At 47.8% G+C, this 13,526-nt stretch overlaps 1 protein-coding gene across 2 annotated transcripts in view; it reads left to right on the top strand.

The window, feature by feature from the left end:
- Nucleotides 1-11,756, top strand: part of SETD5 (SET domain containing 5) — a 64,974-nt gene extending 53,218 nt beyond the window's left edge. For both annotated transcript variants that reach the window (XM_071550438.1, XM_071550440.1), the window contains exons 20-24: nt 1,358-1,825; nt 3,479-3,756; nt 6,154-6,287; nt 9,201-9,274; nt 9,465-11,756. In XM_071550438.1, coding sequence (XP_071406539.1) covers nt 1,358-1,825; nt 3,479-3,756; nt 6,154-6,287; nt 9,201-9,274; nt 9,465-10,064 — 1,554 coding nt within the window. In that variant the 3' untranslated portion in view covers nt 10,065-11,756. The remainder of the gene's footprint in view (nt 1-1,357; nt 1,826-3,478; nt 3,757-6,153; nt 6,288-9,200; nt 9,275-9,464) is intronic.
- Nucleotides 11,757-13,526: the final 1,770 nt, after the last annotated feature.

Here is a 13,526-nt window from a genome sequence, read left to right as displayed (position 1 = left end):
AGTCACAACAAGGCTGAGGAGAGTTTTCAGGGTTGTCACAAGAGAGCAAACAAATAGAAGACTGGAATTTGTGATTCACTTGCTGACCCTGGTGGGAAGCAGGCAGTGGAAAGACTTGGTATGTCTCGGCAATTGAGGTGAAGGCAAGAAATCTGGGGACTCTCGAAATACCATCATCAGTTTCAGACCCAGCTGAGCAGAGAAGTGCTCTGTGATGTTTACTCAGCAGTGCCAAAATGACTGCTGGGGAAGGGAAAGCATTCACCACTAATTTTGACTTATGAGCACACAGTGGTGCACCTGACCTGCTCTCTTCAGCCTTGACATATCTAAACTTGCTCACTTACAGATTGAAAATACTGAGGAGATGCCAGAAAGTAGCATTTTGCTTACCTACTGACTTCTTGTAAAATATGAGGTGAACCACCGTACTCAGAAACTATTTCAGAGTAGGAGATACATGCTCATCTCTAATGTTGTGGATTATTTGGAGCTGTAATACAGCAGGGGAAATGTTCCCAGTGACAGCAGGAAAGGAGAGCTGATGTCTGATACTGCTGTTTTTCCCTCTGCACTGTAGCCCTGCAAAGAGGGTGAAATCTTGTCAGTTACAGTTATTGTCTGAGATCCTGACATATTAACATGGTGAAGGAGATGATTATTCTGCTGCCCTGGAGGGGCTTTGGCACTTCAAGGAGATAAATGGGTGTACTGTTGTATCAGTGCATAGTGCTCCAGAAACTGTGACAGTACAAAGATGATGCCACTGTGGTTTTGTTGGATATTGTAAAATCTAGAAATGCAGTAAAAATTAAATGAATGTGCTATTGTTGGAGATTTCCAAAGCTCACAATAAGTAAAAACAAATGGTTTAGATGTCCTGGGTATTTTATTGTTAGGAAGTTAGTAGTGGCTGACTTGGGAGAGTCAAGAACTTGGCCAGTAAAACAGCAAAAGGACAGCAGAAGTTTTCTGTTCTCTCCCCATAATTAATACAGCTACTGCTATGGATTAACATCAACTTGGGGACATATGAGGCAACTGAAGATGCTGGTTTTAATTCACTGGCTGCCTTGGGGTAGTGCCAAGCCTTATCCTCTTCCTGTGGAAAAACGGCTGAAGGGGAAAGGGCATCCCATACTGGACAGCTGAACAGATCATTGTTTAGTCTCAGTCATTCCCCTGTGGAATGAGCAAAACCGTGCAGGAAAGAGCATACGGGGTAATCAGAAAGGAACTGGGAAGCAGGAAGCTAACAATCTACAGAGCACTTTCTGACTTAAATTTTTCTCCCCACCCTTGTCTGACACTTTTCTTGACTTCCCCCCACTCCTGCCTATATTCTCGGACTTCCCAGGTATGCCTCCGATCCGATGTGGATTTGAAGGGTGGGTACTTGGATTCCAGTGCAAACACCTGCCAAGAACGGCCATCGCTGCTCAGCTTTGCATCCTCTGACGTGGCTCCACAGCCCTCAGTAAACTCTACTTCAGAGATGAACTTCCCAGGGAAAAGTGGGGAAGCACAGATGCTGCTACGAAGCTCTGATCAGGCTTTTCGGACAGAGTTTAATTTAATGTATGCCTTCTCCCCACTGAACGCTATGCCACGTGTAGATGGATTGTCACGGGGGTCTCCTCCTTTGGGAGAGAGAAAGCCAGTGAATTCGGAAGCAGGATGCTGCAGATCTCCTGCTGAAGGGTATTTCAGCAGACACGAGTCAGGGCTGCTCAAAGAGACAGCACATGGATCCATGTCTCCCTGCGGTGAGAGGGCTTGTGAAGGCGTCAGAGCTGCTCCCCAGAATCCACCACAAAGGAAGAAGGCAAGTATTCCTCTAAAAGCAATTCTTAGGCTGCAGGAACCCAAGTGGGAGCTGTAAACATCAAGGGAGCAAGACTTAGAGGGAGAACGAAGGGAGTCTGGGTGAGTAATTCAGGCATCCAGAACAGTTGTTAAAAGAGAGAGAGTTATCCTTTAGGTAAGGTTTTGATGTGAGAGGTGGAAGAAAAAGACCACAGTGAAAATACCTCTTCTGGGAGCACAGAAAGTAGAGCAGGATGCTGGCAGCATTCATCAACAGTAGTTAAACTGAGACAAGACCCAGAGCAATAACGCAGTGCAGCTGTACAGCTGGTGGAGGGGTTATTTATCAGGATGAAAAGGGTCCATAGTAGGAAAGAGGGTCTAATGTTTCAAAAGAAAACATAGTCTGTTTAATAGAACATACTAGAATATTTCCATAACATTGCAGAGAAAGTAGATGAAGGTCATTACTTAAATTTTAGCTTTTTGAAACTAAAAACACAGAAAGGTAGTTTAAAGAAAGCAAATACATGTTTCTAGTAGCAGGCCAGTGACCTTCATGGGACTAAAACTCAGTGAAAATGGTAAGTCAAGGTGGTGCTGTGATAAAACTGGATACTTGTGGTACAAATAATAGTGCTTTTTCCTGTGCTTGGATTTCTGTTTTTTATGGCAAGTGTGGTAACTTAGATCATTTGTATAAGGGCCCAGCTGGATGGAATATCTTATTTCCGTTCCATTTCTGGGGGCATTTGAGTTTTTTTCCCTTTGGTTTTCTTTTAAAGTTACATTTATCTTAAAACCTTCATATGTTGAGTTACTTTTGGAAATACCCTGTTCAATATTTTAGCATCATAAAGCCTTCTGTATGGGCATTGAGTCATAGTTGATAAATTCTTCAGCAGAGCTGCCTTCTGTGAGTCCTTTATGGCTCTGTGCCTCATAATAACTCTGAGGGAAGGCATGCTGAAAGATAAATGCTCAGTTGGAAATATTTTGGTTCTGCTGTCCCTGTGTTGTGGGACCGGTTTATCTTTGGTTGGTGTCTTTGACAAGTGTGAGACTGCTTTGCACAAAACACATTCTACCTTTGCTAAAAACAGTTTGTTTAGGTGGTAGTGGTGGAAGTTTGTGATGCCTTCATAGCAGGAACCTGCTCTGTGCAAGGTAAATTCTGCGTTAGGCTTTACCATGCTTTGGCATCACTGTGGCTGAACTAGTACAGGTGAATGGGGCACTGAAGGTACCAGTTCTGTGAAGAAGGCTCTTGGGTTTGGGGATGTACAGATATTGACAAAAATTATATAATATCACAAACCAGAGTGTGTGAAGCATTTTGAGAGGAGGGAGGATATAGAGAGAGGCTTAATGCTTGAATGTGCAAGCATGTCCTGAAGTCAGTAGGAAAATCTAGGTTGTTGGAGAAGCAAACTAGCTGAAATATTTGCCATAAAAAGTAAAAGGGGGTTGATCATGACAGTCTGAATTTATACCACTTAGCTCTTTTCTGGAGTGCCTGCAGATTCAGGAAGAGTTGATAATCCCCCTGTGCCTCTTCAAGTTTTATCTGCAAACCCAGAGAAATAGATTTTTTAAACGTTGCATGGGCATGTTCCTCCTCCTGTCCTAGTCCACTGTGTTCCCTGACTCGTGTCTGTGTTCTCTCTCCCAGGTATCCTTACTGGAATACCGCAAGCGGAAACAGGAGGCCAAGGAGGGCGGGGATTCCGTGCGGTGTGCAGGGACCCCCACGCGGCAGGGCAGCAGCTCCTCTGGGACCGACACAGACGGCCTGTCGGGATCCGCAGCACGAACTCCGTCCTCCCCTCAGAGTGGATTCTCCCCTTCTCATCCCTCCCTGCCTCACGTAGAGGACATCAGCCCACCGGACTCAAGGGGCTGTAGTTCATCATCTCTCAGCAAATCCCAGGACAGCATCAGCAGTAGGTGGTGAGTGTTATCTTTCCAAGCAAGCTTGAGATTGCTCCGCAGGGAAGGACTGAATTCTCTAGAGGGCATTTCCACAACAATATGTGCAGTGGGATGGATTCAGTTGGGTCTCGTGGCATTGTTCTCTTTCATAATTGCTGAACAAACCTGAGGGAAACCAGCAGCCTTCTCACCCTGCCCTTTAGCTCTTGGTTTAGATATCAGAAACCTGTTTTCATGATACAAAGTTAAGCAGTTGTTGCTCTTCCATCATTTCCCTTTTGAGGTCTTCGGTTGGAAGGTCTAATTTGTGTCTTTTCTTGCTGAACCTCCATGCTTTTTGACCATGAGTATACTAAGTCTGCTCCTATTCTGAAGGAAAGCTCACAGCCCTCTGCAACTTTGCATTTGAGAAGCAGGGACAGTGCAACAGCTCCAGTTTTCCTAATGCCCTGTAAATACAGCTCAAAGAACAGTTACTGGACTGCAATCGGTGGCTTCTAAAGGCATGGAAAAACCACTCTTATCATGTTACCATGAGCAGGCTTGATAAGGAGAAAGGCTGGTCTTCAAAAACATTTGAACTTGATAGTAATGTCTGGTCCAAAGCATGAAGTACTTCAGCACTGAAATGCAGAGTGTGGCTTTGTAGCACCAGTACAGTGACGGCTGGGGTGTCCCGACTGGAGCTGTGCAGGGCCCTGGCTCTGCTGCTCTTTGTTCAGGTGCTGTTTGTGCACACCACAGGCAGAAAGGCACACACACCTTTCCTGATGGCTGATCCTCCACATTACATGGCTGTGCTACTGCCTGGGGGATGAAAAGGGAGAGATGCAAAGAATTGCTAAAGGCGGTGAGAACTATGAAGTTTATGTTGAAAGTGCTTGGGTACTTGGGTGTGCAGGAGTAATAACATCTGTTTCCTTCCTTTTTCCATCACTTTTCAAGTAGAGATTAATAGAAACAATTTGTCTTGTACCTCTCTGACAGTTCTCTGTCTACCAGATGACCTTCTGCCAGATATTGGGACTGGCCACAGCTGAGGTAGTCTGCTAATAATTAGTTTATCATCGTTATTCTGTTATCAAATATTCTATACAAGTGATAATATCCAATGCTCTTCCCCTCCTGTGCAGCTTCCTTCTGCCTGTAAAAGAGCAGAAAAAAACCCCAAACAGTTGAATGAACTAAAACTAGTTCAGGGTGAGGTGTCAGTGTGGCATCCTCGCTTTAGTAGCATGTTTTATGTGCTGGGAGCTTCATCTTATGCTCCTCAGCAGGTGCTGCTCTGGCTTCAGTTTCTCACATGGTTTCAGGAGTAAGTATTGTGTGGGAATAAAGATCCCATTGTTAGGGGACACTGGATATAAAGTTGAAACCATGCTGATACGTTGGAAATGGGATTAAGCCGATTTGCTGCCTTTTAAATTCTCGAGTTTCTGTGTTTTAATGGGCAAGGCTGATAAATGTACAATCACCTTGTAGTTTTAAAAAATATTAGAACCTGCATGTTACTGGGCTAAAGTTGTGACCCAGTTTCATCTTTAACTCCAAGTGCTTACATGTCAGATATGTTTCCAGGCATTCACATTAATATTAGGAACAAAAGAAAATGGTGGGAACTAAAATTCCATGCCTTAATTTGTAGAGTTTTCCAGAATTTTGCTGAATTCTGCAGTAATTGCTGATAGCTTTCATTTAAAAAACTGAAGTTTCTGTCTCCTTCACTTGCCAAACTACAGCCATCACAAAGTAAATAGATGTGCTGCCCCAGTAAACCCAGCCTTGCAGAAAACTGTCTCAAAACAACAGCAGCAAGGAAGGATGAATTCATCCACTCACCCCATTCACCTCCATGAGTTGTGAACTCTGGCCCCTTCTCCCTCCTGCTTCAATGAGGGGTGAACTTCAATGCCTGGGCTATTTATTTAAAAACAGAAAAAAAATAATAAAAAACCCTAATATAAGACACAGTTTTCAATATACCTTAAAAAATAAGTACAAAAAGTAGTTAATATGCTGTTATGCTGCATGCTTACATGGTATGCAGTACAGTTAATCTAATCTAGATATTTAAATTTGAGATTTTTAAGGCACACATTCTTCTGTATCCAGGGTAATTTATTGTAAATCCCCAGTCAAGGTGCTGCTGTCTTATATGTTAAAATACGTATTTCTGTACAGATTTGGATGGTCCTATGCACGGTAGATGGAATGTTGACCCAGTAATCTGGCATTTGTCTCTGACTCTGTTTTGAAAATGGCTTTAGGAAGGCCATTTCCCCCTCAGACAAGACACTTATATAATCAAACAATATCTAGCACTAATCTTGAGTGGAGGGTTATCACACTACATGGGGCACGTTGCTCCTGGCTGTGTAATAACAGTCCTCAGTTGTTCCTGGGCTTTTGTTGCAGGATGGTCCCAACGTCGGTGGAGAGGCTCCGAGAGGGACGGGGAATGCTTGAGAAGGTGCTGAGGAGTGGTGCAAAGGTGTCCCAGAGACACGAGTCCTCACCTACCTGTGACAGTGCTGTTGAGAAGGATGCAGGTAGGACAGTGAAATTTTTGGACATTTGGTTGATGGGAAGTGATGAGCTCTGTGGGAAATAATGGCCAACTTGTCTGTGATATTAGTTGTACCTTCATCTTTAACATTATCAAATATGCCTTTGCAAACATACTTTACTGTTATTCACATATTGCTTGAGCCTATATCCGTCTTCTGTTAGACCTGGAAGACCACCAGGTTTCTGCAGGGACTGGATTCAAGACTGCCTGCACCTTGGCTCTGACAAGGACAGCTTCTTTGTCCTTGGGCAGATGGGTTAGTACCTCATGTGCTCTGAAAGTGCTATTGTTTAATTCTCATCCACTGAACATTCAGAAAAATGTAGTATCTTGTTTCTGAGCATTTTAGGGCAAGTGTGTATTTACTTCATTCCAGATCAGACTTTTTTTTTTAGTTGCAGTAAGGTGTATTTGAGTCCAGTCTCTGAAAAGTGGTGTCTCATTCAGTTTTCCTGGTTTTGTACAGCTGGGCACATGTTTTCAATGCTTTTTTTCATTGAGTATTGAGAGGAAATTTTCTTCCCTATAAAAAATGTCACAATTTCAGGGGGGGGCCCCCCACTCTTCCCTGTCTTTCTCACACTGGTGAAAGTGGCTGTCTTGGTGTTTATTTTTTTGAAGGATAAGCAAAATCTTGGATCTTGGAACAGGCCTTTGCCCACTGTAACCTGTACAGCTCTGGCTCTTCAGTCTTACCCAGAAGTTAGGCTGGAATTAAACTGTCATCTGCAGTGATACATTCTCCTTTCTTGTTACATAAACCCCATCCCACTCTGAGTTGTGAAAACCTAATGCTGCAGCTGACAAAAGTCATTTTGTCTCCTTCATCCTAGCACAGCAAAATACTTTTTTCTTCTTTTGCTTACTCTGGCAACTTCTTCAGCAGCTTGTTTAGATCTGTGAGCCACCTTCCCTCCCCCAGTTGCTGCTCTGCTTCTTCATGAAACAAAGGAGTGGCTGAGTCCCTGCCATTCCTGTAGCACCTGGGGCAGTGGTGAAGATGCACATGTTCACTTGGTGCTGTAACAGATAATATTGAGAGAAACTGAAAAATCCCATACTTGGAGGCTTTGCTGATCAGGCATGTAGGAATGAAATGGAATTTGCATGCATTCCACGCTTCTGGGAACTGCAGCTGCTCCCAGCTAAAGCTGTCACTTCATATATGCTCTTGGTTGACACAGGCCAGTACTGCCAAGAAAAGCAGTTCTTCATGTCCCTCCCAGTGCAGGTATTGGGAACTGGGAGAGGGAAATGTTGGCTTTAGCTTTTAAGTTTACATAAAGCAAATTCAGGAAGGTCATAGTTTATTTACTCTTTGTAGTTTAGTCTTTCAATAGTCTTTAACTTGTCAAGGTGTTTTCTGAGAACAGGCACTGCCAGTGAGTTGTGCAGCCCTGCTGGTGTGTCTGGCCATTTAAAAAACAATTTCTTCTGGAAACCTTCAGATTTGTTCTGATTCACATGTTTGACTTCTGTGAATCACAATGCTCTCCTGCATTGAACAGTTAGTCTCTTCAGTGCATGACTGCTTAACGAAACATGCCCCAGACTTCCAAATTTTGCCTTTCTGCAGTACTGGGAATGTCATCTACAGCAATTCCAACAGCCACTTGCTGCATCAATTCCTTTCAGAAATGGAAGGTGGCACAGGACATGTGCTGGAAGCTTTAAGGCCTGGTTTCTGTGCATGTCTGTGCCCTGAGGAAGGAAGCTTCTGAGCCTCAAGAGCAGACAAGCTCTGTCCAGATCCTTGTTAGCTAAGCCAGCACTGTGGTGTAGCACAGAGAGGACAATGGCAGCAGAGCCACAGGCACTGCTGGCACTAGTGCTCATGCCAGTGCAGCTGGGGCAAAGCCAGACCTCTCTGGCAGAAGTACAGAGCAGGCTGAGGCAGCATGTCCTGTTTCATTACTGAAACACATCTGTCATCAACACTGTTTCACCAAGGCACTTCAAACCTGGCTGCTGAGAATCCATGAGATGCTGCAGATAAACATCTCTGTCTCATTAGTCTGCAACAGAACTCTGATGTGAAATCCCCTAGTCCCAAAAGCTTCACCCCTCCTGAAGAAAGCAGGATCGCCAGCCATGATCACAGGGATAGCAGCTGAAACATAACATAGCTCAGTGGCTGGGTCACTGCAGTAAATACTTCCTGCCTATCCCAGATTCTGGAAAGGCTCACTCTGTCAAGAAGCAGCTTTATTCCTCTTGGTCTCTCTCATAACTGAGGTGGATCAGTGTGTGATGTGCTGCTGGTGCTCTTCAAACCTCAAATCATTTTCATCATCTTGCCCTGTTTCAAAAAGAGGCATTTTTGAGGTCTCAGAGTATCTCTGTTTGGACCAGCTCAGTTGGCTTGTAAACCAAAACAGCAGCAGGGGTGCTGTCAGCCTCGGCTGCGTGGGATGTTGGTCTTTGGAAGCATCTGGATCTGTCTTAGAGGAAAACTTGCTGCAGGATCCTGCTGACAGCCCTTTAAGAAGGGACAGTTCTGTCTCCTGAGCTGTAACTGTATCCCGTGTGGATTCCTGTGACCAAGGGTGAGTGGGAGCCCAGGCTGTGTCGGTGCTGAGTAGCCGGGTGTGGCTGAGCAGACAGGCTGGTCCAAGACAGGTGGGCTTTGTGCTAAACCAGAGCTCACTGGTATGAGGGGAGCAGCCATTCCTCACACATGTGGCTGTTTGGACATGTTGAGGTTTCTCAGTTACCTTCTGCTGGGATTCTTTCTCCACTTTCTGGAATGCTAATAGCTGGGGAGGCTGCTCTAGTCTCAGTCACTGCTGGATGCAGAACACAAGAGCTGAGCTGTGTGTGATGTCATTTGAGAGGGAGCTGCTGTGGCCTCAGTCCAGAGGGTGAGGTTTAATGTGTTGCCTGTACATTGTAGACACGGCAGAAGGAGACACTCCAGAAGCCCACAAAGGACCAGCAGTTTACAGTCCTTCTCGATACAGCTACCAGGTAAATGCTTTCATGTATTATCTGCCCATTCTGAAATAAAACTTTAAAGAGATAAGGAGGCAAAACTGGGCTTGGCTGCCAGTTGTTCCCAGTCTTGCTGCACTAAGTACCTTTGGCATGAGAAAGAGGTAGGAAACAGGGAAGTCAGTCTGACATGCCTTTTTCTTTTTTTTCCCCACACCTCATTCAGCTGCTGCAGTCTGACAGTCCCCAGGCAGAATCACAGACCCTGCTCCAGCAGAGCTCCTCCCCTTACAGAGGGCACCTCACGCCGTCTCCTGGATACAACTATCGAGCAGCAGCACAGAGGACGGGACACAGCCTCTCTCATGGTTCCTCAGAAACATCCCACTCCTCCACCTCATACTCCAGCCCTGCCCACTCGGTCTCCACAGACTCCTCTGCCCTGTTTGCAGGGACCTCGGGGTATTTCAGCAGCCAGCAGCACTCTGGCAGCGTCAGCAGCAGCCTCCTGAGGAAGAGCTGCCCCGCGGCTGCCAGCCCGGCACAGCAGACGGCTGTGGACTCTCTCTCCTCCGAGTCGGGCTCTCAGCCCTGCACAGGTGTGTCAGGCTCCTCCTCTGCTCCCCAAAGTGCTCGGTCACTACAGTCAGACTTGCGGACTATCAGTCTGCCGAACTCGGGGCAGTCTGTTCTCTACCAGGGCTCCCGGGGCGCAGTGATTTCCAGTGCACAACACTATCCGCACCGCGGGGGAAGCAGTGTCCACCAGTACAGACTGCAGCAGCTTCAAGGTTCTGGAGTAAAGACTCAGACAGGACTTTCCTAGGGCTGCCTGGACTCCAGGAGGACAAAACTGCCCATAGCTCCTTCCAGTCACCTCTGGAAGTGGCTCCTGGGCCAGTGTTGGGAGCTTGCACCTGATGCTGGGGTGCCAGGGGTCAGAGGCTGAGGTCTGAAATGCACGGGTGAGATTTGTGAGCAGTATTGGCCTCTGGCCTGGTAGGAGAATGCAGATTTCTCTGAGGCAGAGACTGTAGCAAAGCAGTTCCCTGATGTGTGGGTACATTGCAAAAAACAAAAACAAAAAACGGAAAAAAAAAGCAAAATGGTTCAAGTGCAATGACTGTGGCACAGCCTCTGTCTCTGGTCCGTGCCCATGGCCACAGTCACTCATGCAGCACGGACACTGTTCTGAATTTGAAAGCAGTTTAAAGGAAACGTTGGGGGAAGTTAACTCCAATCTCTTTATAGGTCAGGTTCTCAGTGCGTTCTGGGGAGGGCTTTAATCCGTTACGATCATTCCAGTCACAAGCAGACGAGCGCACACGGCTGCCTTTGGTCCTGGGTCATCACTGCCGCTGTCAGAGCTTTTTGCAGGACAACAGGGTCTCCGCAAATGTGAACTAGCATGGGAGGGGTTGGAGGGTGTGCCTGTCACTGCAGAGGGTCTGGGGTGTGCTGTCACTTGCTGCTTCTTTGCAGGGCTGTCACGAACGAGTGTTTAAGGTCACTTAAGGGATCTGTGAACAGGAGCATGGCTGAAGCCGTGCTGTCACGTGCCACCACGCCGAGGGGGTCTTTGGCTGCCGGTGAGAAGACAGGGGGTGACCAGGGGCCTGATCAGTCAAGTGATGCTGCGGTGCACAGGCTGCTGCAGGCAGAGGAACAAGGGCTGCCGAGAGGCGGTGGTGGGGTGTTGGATGTGGACCCCAGTCTGTGCCAAGCCGGAGGCTCTGTGAGCAGTGCTGTGTGAGGTCTTTCCCAGCCACTGTCACCCGCCGAGTGTGGCAGGAGAGCCAGCCCAGACACAGTGCGCTGTCTGTTCAATTCCATATGATTGCCAGCTTCTTTCTCACTTGTTTACTGTAATATCGGGCGTGTTTTTATTTATCTAATTTTATATTCAGTTATAACCATAGTAGGTTAGCTAATATATGACAGGTGTCATCCCTGGTGCTGCAGTGGAACTTCTCCTTTCTCTTGGATAACATAATGCTGTGAGTCTGTCTCCCCTGTCCTTTCAGATGCAGAGTCTTCTTCCTCTTTTTTTAGGACTGTTACAGGTTTCTCTAATTCACAGTTGAAATCAGGTGTTTGTTCAGCCTAGGGGAGACTTTTAAAATATTGAAACAAAGAGTAACTTTCTCACACTGTCTGGCTGTGAGCGTGTTGGGATGGAACTTGTCACCCCACAGTTGGGTGTCTGTATACTGTATAAAATAGGTGTAAACTTCACTCGGCTTAGCCCTGGGGGTGCAGCCTCCCCTTTCGTGCTCCAAGCAGCACGGGGCAGGCGGGCTCTGCCCTGCCATGCGGCGGGAGGGGGCCAGGGGGGCCCTGCCCAGAGGCTCCAGCACCTTCGGGCGCAGCAGGGGGGCAGGAGGGAGGGACCCTGGAAAGCTCTAGGAAAGGTGGGGGCTGTAGCTTCTTACTCTAGTGGAGTTTTTACACCATGCTGTAACATTTGAACTTTCACAAGAGATGTAATAATTTTGATAATAAAAATACTTAACTTGAAACTGCTATTTTGGGATTTCTTTCTGTTTCCTTACCACCTTGAGCCCTGGTGCCCAGGATGTGGGGTGAGGGGGTGGGGCATATTGGTCTCCCTTCTCTGTCCCTGCAGGGTAAGCAAATCGTTACAGGAGCAGCCCTGCAGACCTCCCTTCTTGCCAGCATTTTGGGTGAAGCCGGGGCCGCTTTGGATGTTGCTGTTCCTGAGGAAAGAAGTTCCCTGAGCTTCTGGCTGGGGTTGTGAGATTGTGGCTGTGCTGCTGTTCTTGCTCAGCCTTGTCTTGGGAGGAGACGGAGTGGTCCCCTGCCCCACTGCACCTGCTTCAAAATCTGTTATCTGGTGTGCTAGTATCCAGGATTCTCATGTTGTTTGCCTTTTGCTTAGGAAGCCTGAGATGGGCTGAGCCTGGAGTGGGGTCCACAAGGTGTTGCCTGCAGCCGCTGGTCTGAAGTGGCCGTGGCCAATGTTCAACTGCCCTCACCATGAGAACATTCCCCCTGACACACTGTGGGACAATGTCTGTATGGCTTATCCTGTCCTTGTGCATTCCCCAGAAGAGTCTGGCTCCATCTCCTGTACTCCTTCCCCAAAAGCAACTGTGGGCAGCACCAGCCCCCCACTTCCCTCCTGACAGAGACCCTGCCTCCGCCTCTCCTCCTGCCATCTGCCAGTGTGGGGCTCTCCAGATGTCCAAGAGGTCCCCATGCTGCCCTTGCACAGTGTGAAATGCATCCCATTTCCTCTACCAGAGCACACTCCTGGAATGACCAGCCACGTAAGTTGTTTTTTTCTATAGATACTGGAATTTGGTGACTTTCAGGAGGCTTCTATTAGCCTGTGTCAGCCTGTGAGCTGACAGACCACTCCTGGTGCACTGTAGACAGGCAGAAGGGATGGGTTCAAAGGCCCCTAAGGATGGATGAGATCCCTGCCCCACCTCCTGCCTTACCACAGTGGGACAGACCCTTTCCCTGGTGACTCACTTTGGTCAGAGCCTCTGGTGTGCCATCCTGTACAGGTGGAGGCTCAGCCTCACAGTGCACAGAGTGGGCTCCCCACCCTCCCTTCCCCACCACGGCTCAGACACCTACATGGGGTCATTTGATGTCCTGGCAGAGCACCTTGTCTGTGTCGGCAGTGCCGGAAGGACCCCGTCCCAACCCTCCCCACAGCACACGGCTCCGAGCTGGTCTGGTTTGAATTATATTTTCAATAAGGTTTTGTGAAACACTGTATCAAACTTTGTACTAAAATACAGATATATTACAGCTACTGTATTCCTTTCTCCACTGATTTTCTTGGGTTTTTTTCCAATTCAGCTGGCAACAGCACTCACAAGCTGGCGAGACCCGGGCACTGCCAGGCGCAGGGGGTTCCTGCTGACCTCATTCCAGGGGGGCAGCTGCCAGAGGGATGTGGGCACCGCCAGGTTCATGGCACCCACGCCGTCCCAAGTGACTTTGGCTCCCAGATGGTGTTTCAACACAGCTCACTGCCACTCTGCAGGGCCTCAGGACACCACTTACCTGCTCCCCACCAGCCCCTAGTGCCGGGTGAGGCAATGGTTCCTGCAAAGCACTTGAATGCCATCCCTCAGCAGCCGGGGAGACCCACTGTGCTACCTCCTCCTGGGCCCTGCTGCCCAGCCTTGCCCGGTGCCTGGGTCCAGCCCTGCCAGGGTCCCCGCGGGCCCCTCGGGGGCCCTGCCCTGCCCGGGGCCCTGCAAGGAGCCTCGGCTGCTCGCGCTGAGACGCGGCCAGTGCTGAGGACTTT

Source organism: Pithys albifrons, chromosome 3, assembly GCF_047495875.1.
Source record: "Pithys albifrons albifrons isolate INPA30051 chromosome 3, PitAlb_v1, whole genome shotgun sequence".
Lineage (NCBI taxonomy): Eukaryota > Metazoa > Chordata > Aves > Passeriformes > Thamnophilidae > Pithys > Pithys albifrons.
Note: the sequence above shows the minus strand (reverse complement) of the source record. Positions and strands in the feature narration are given on the sequence as shown.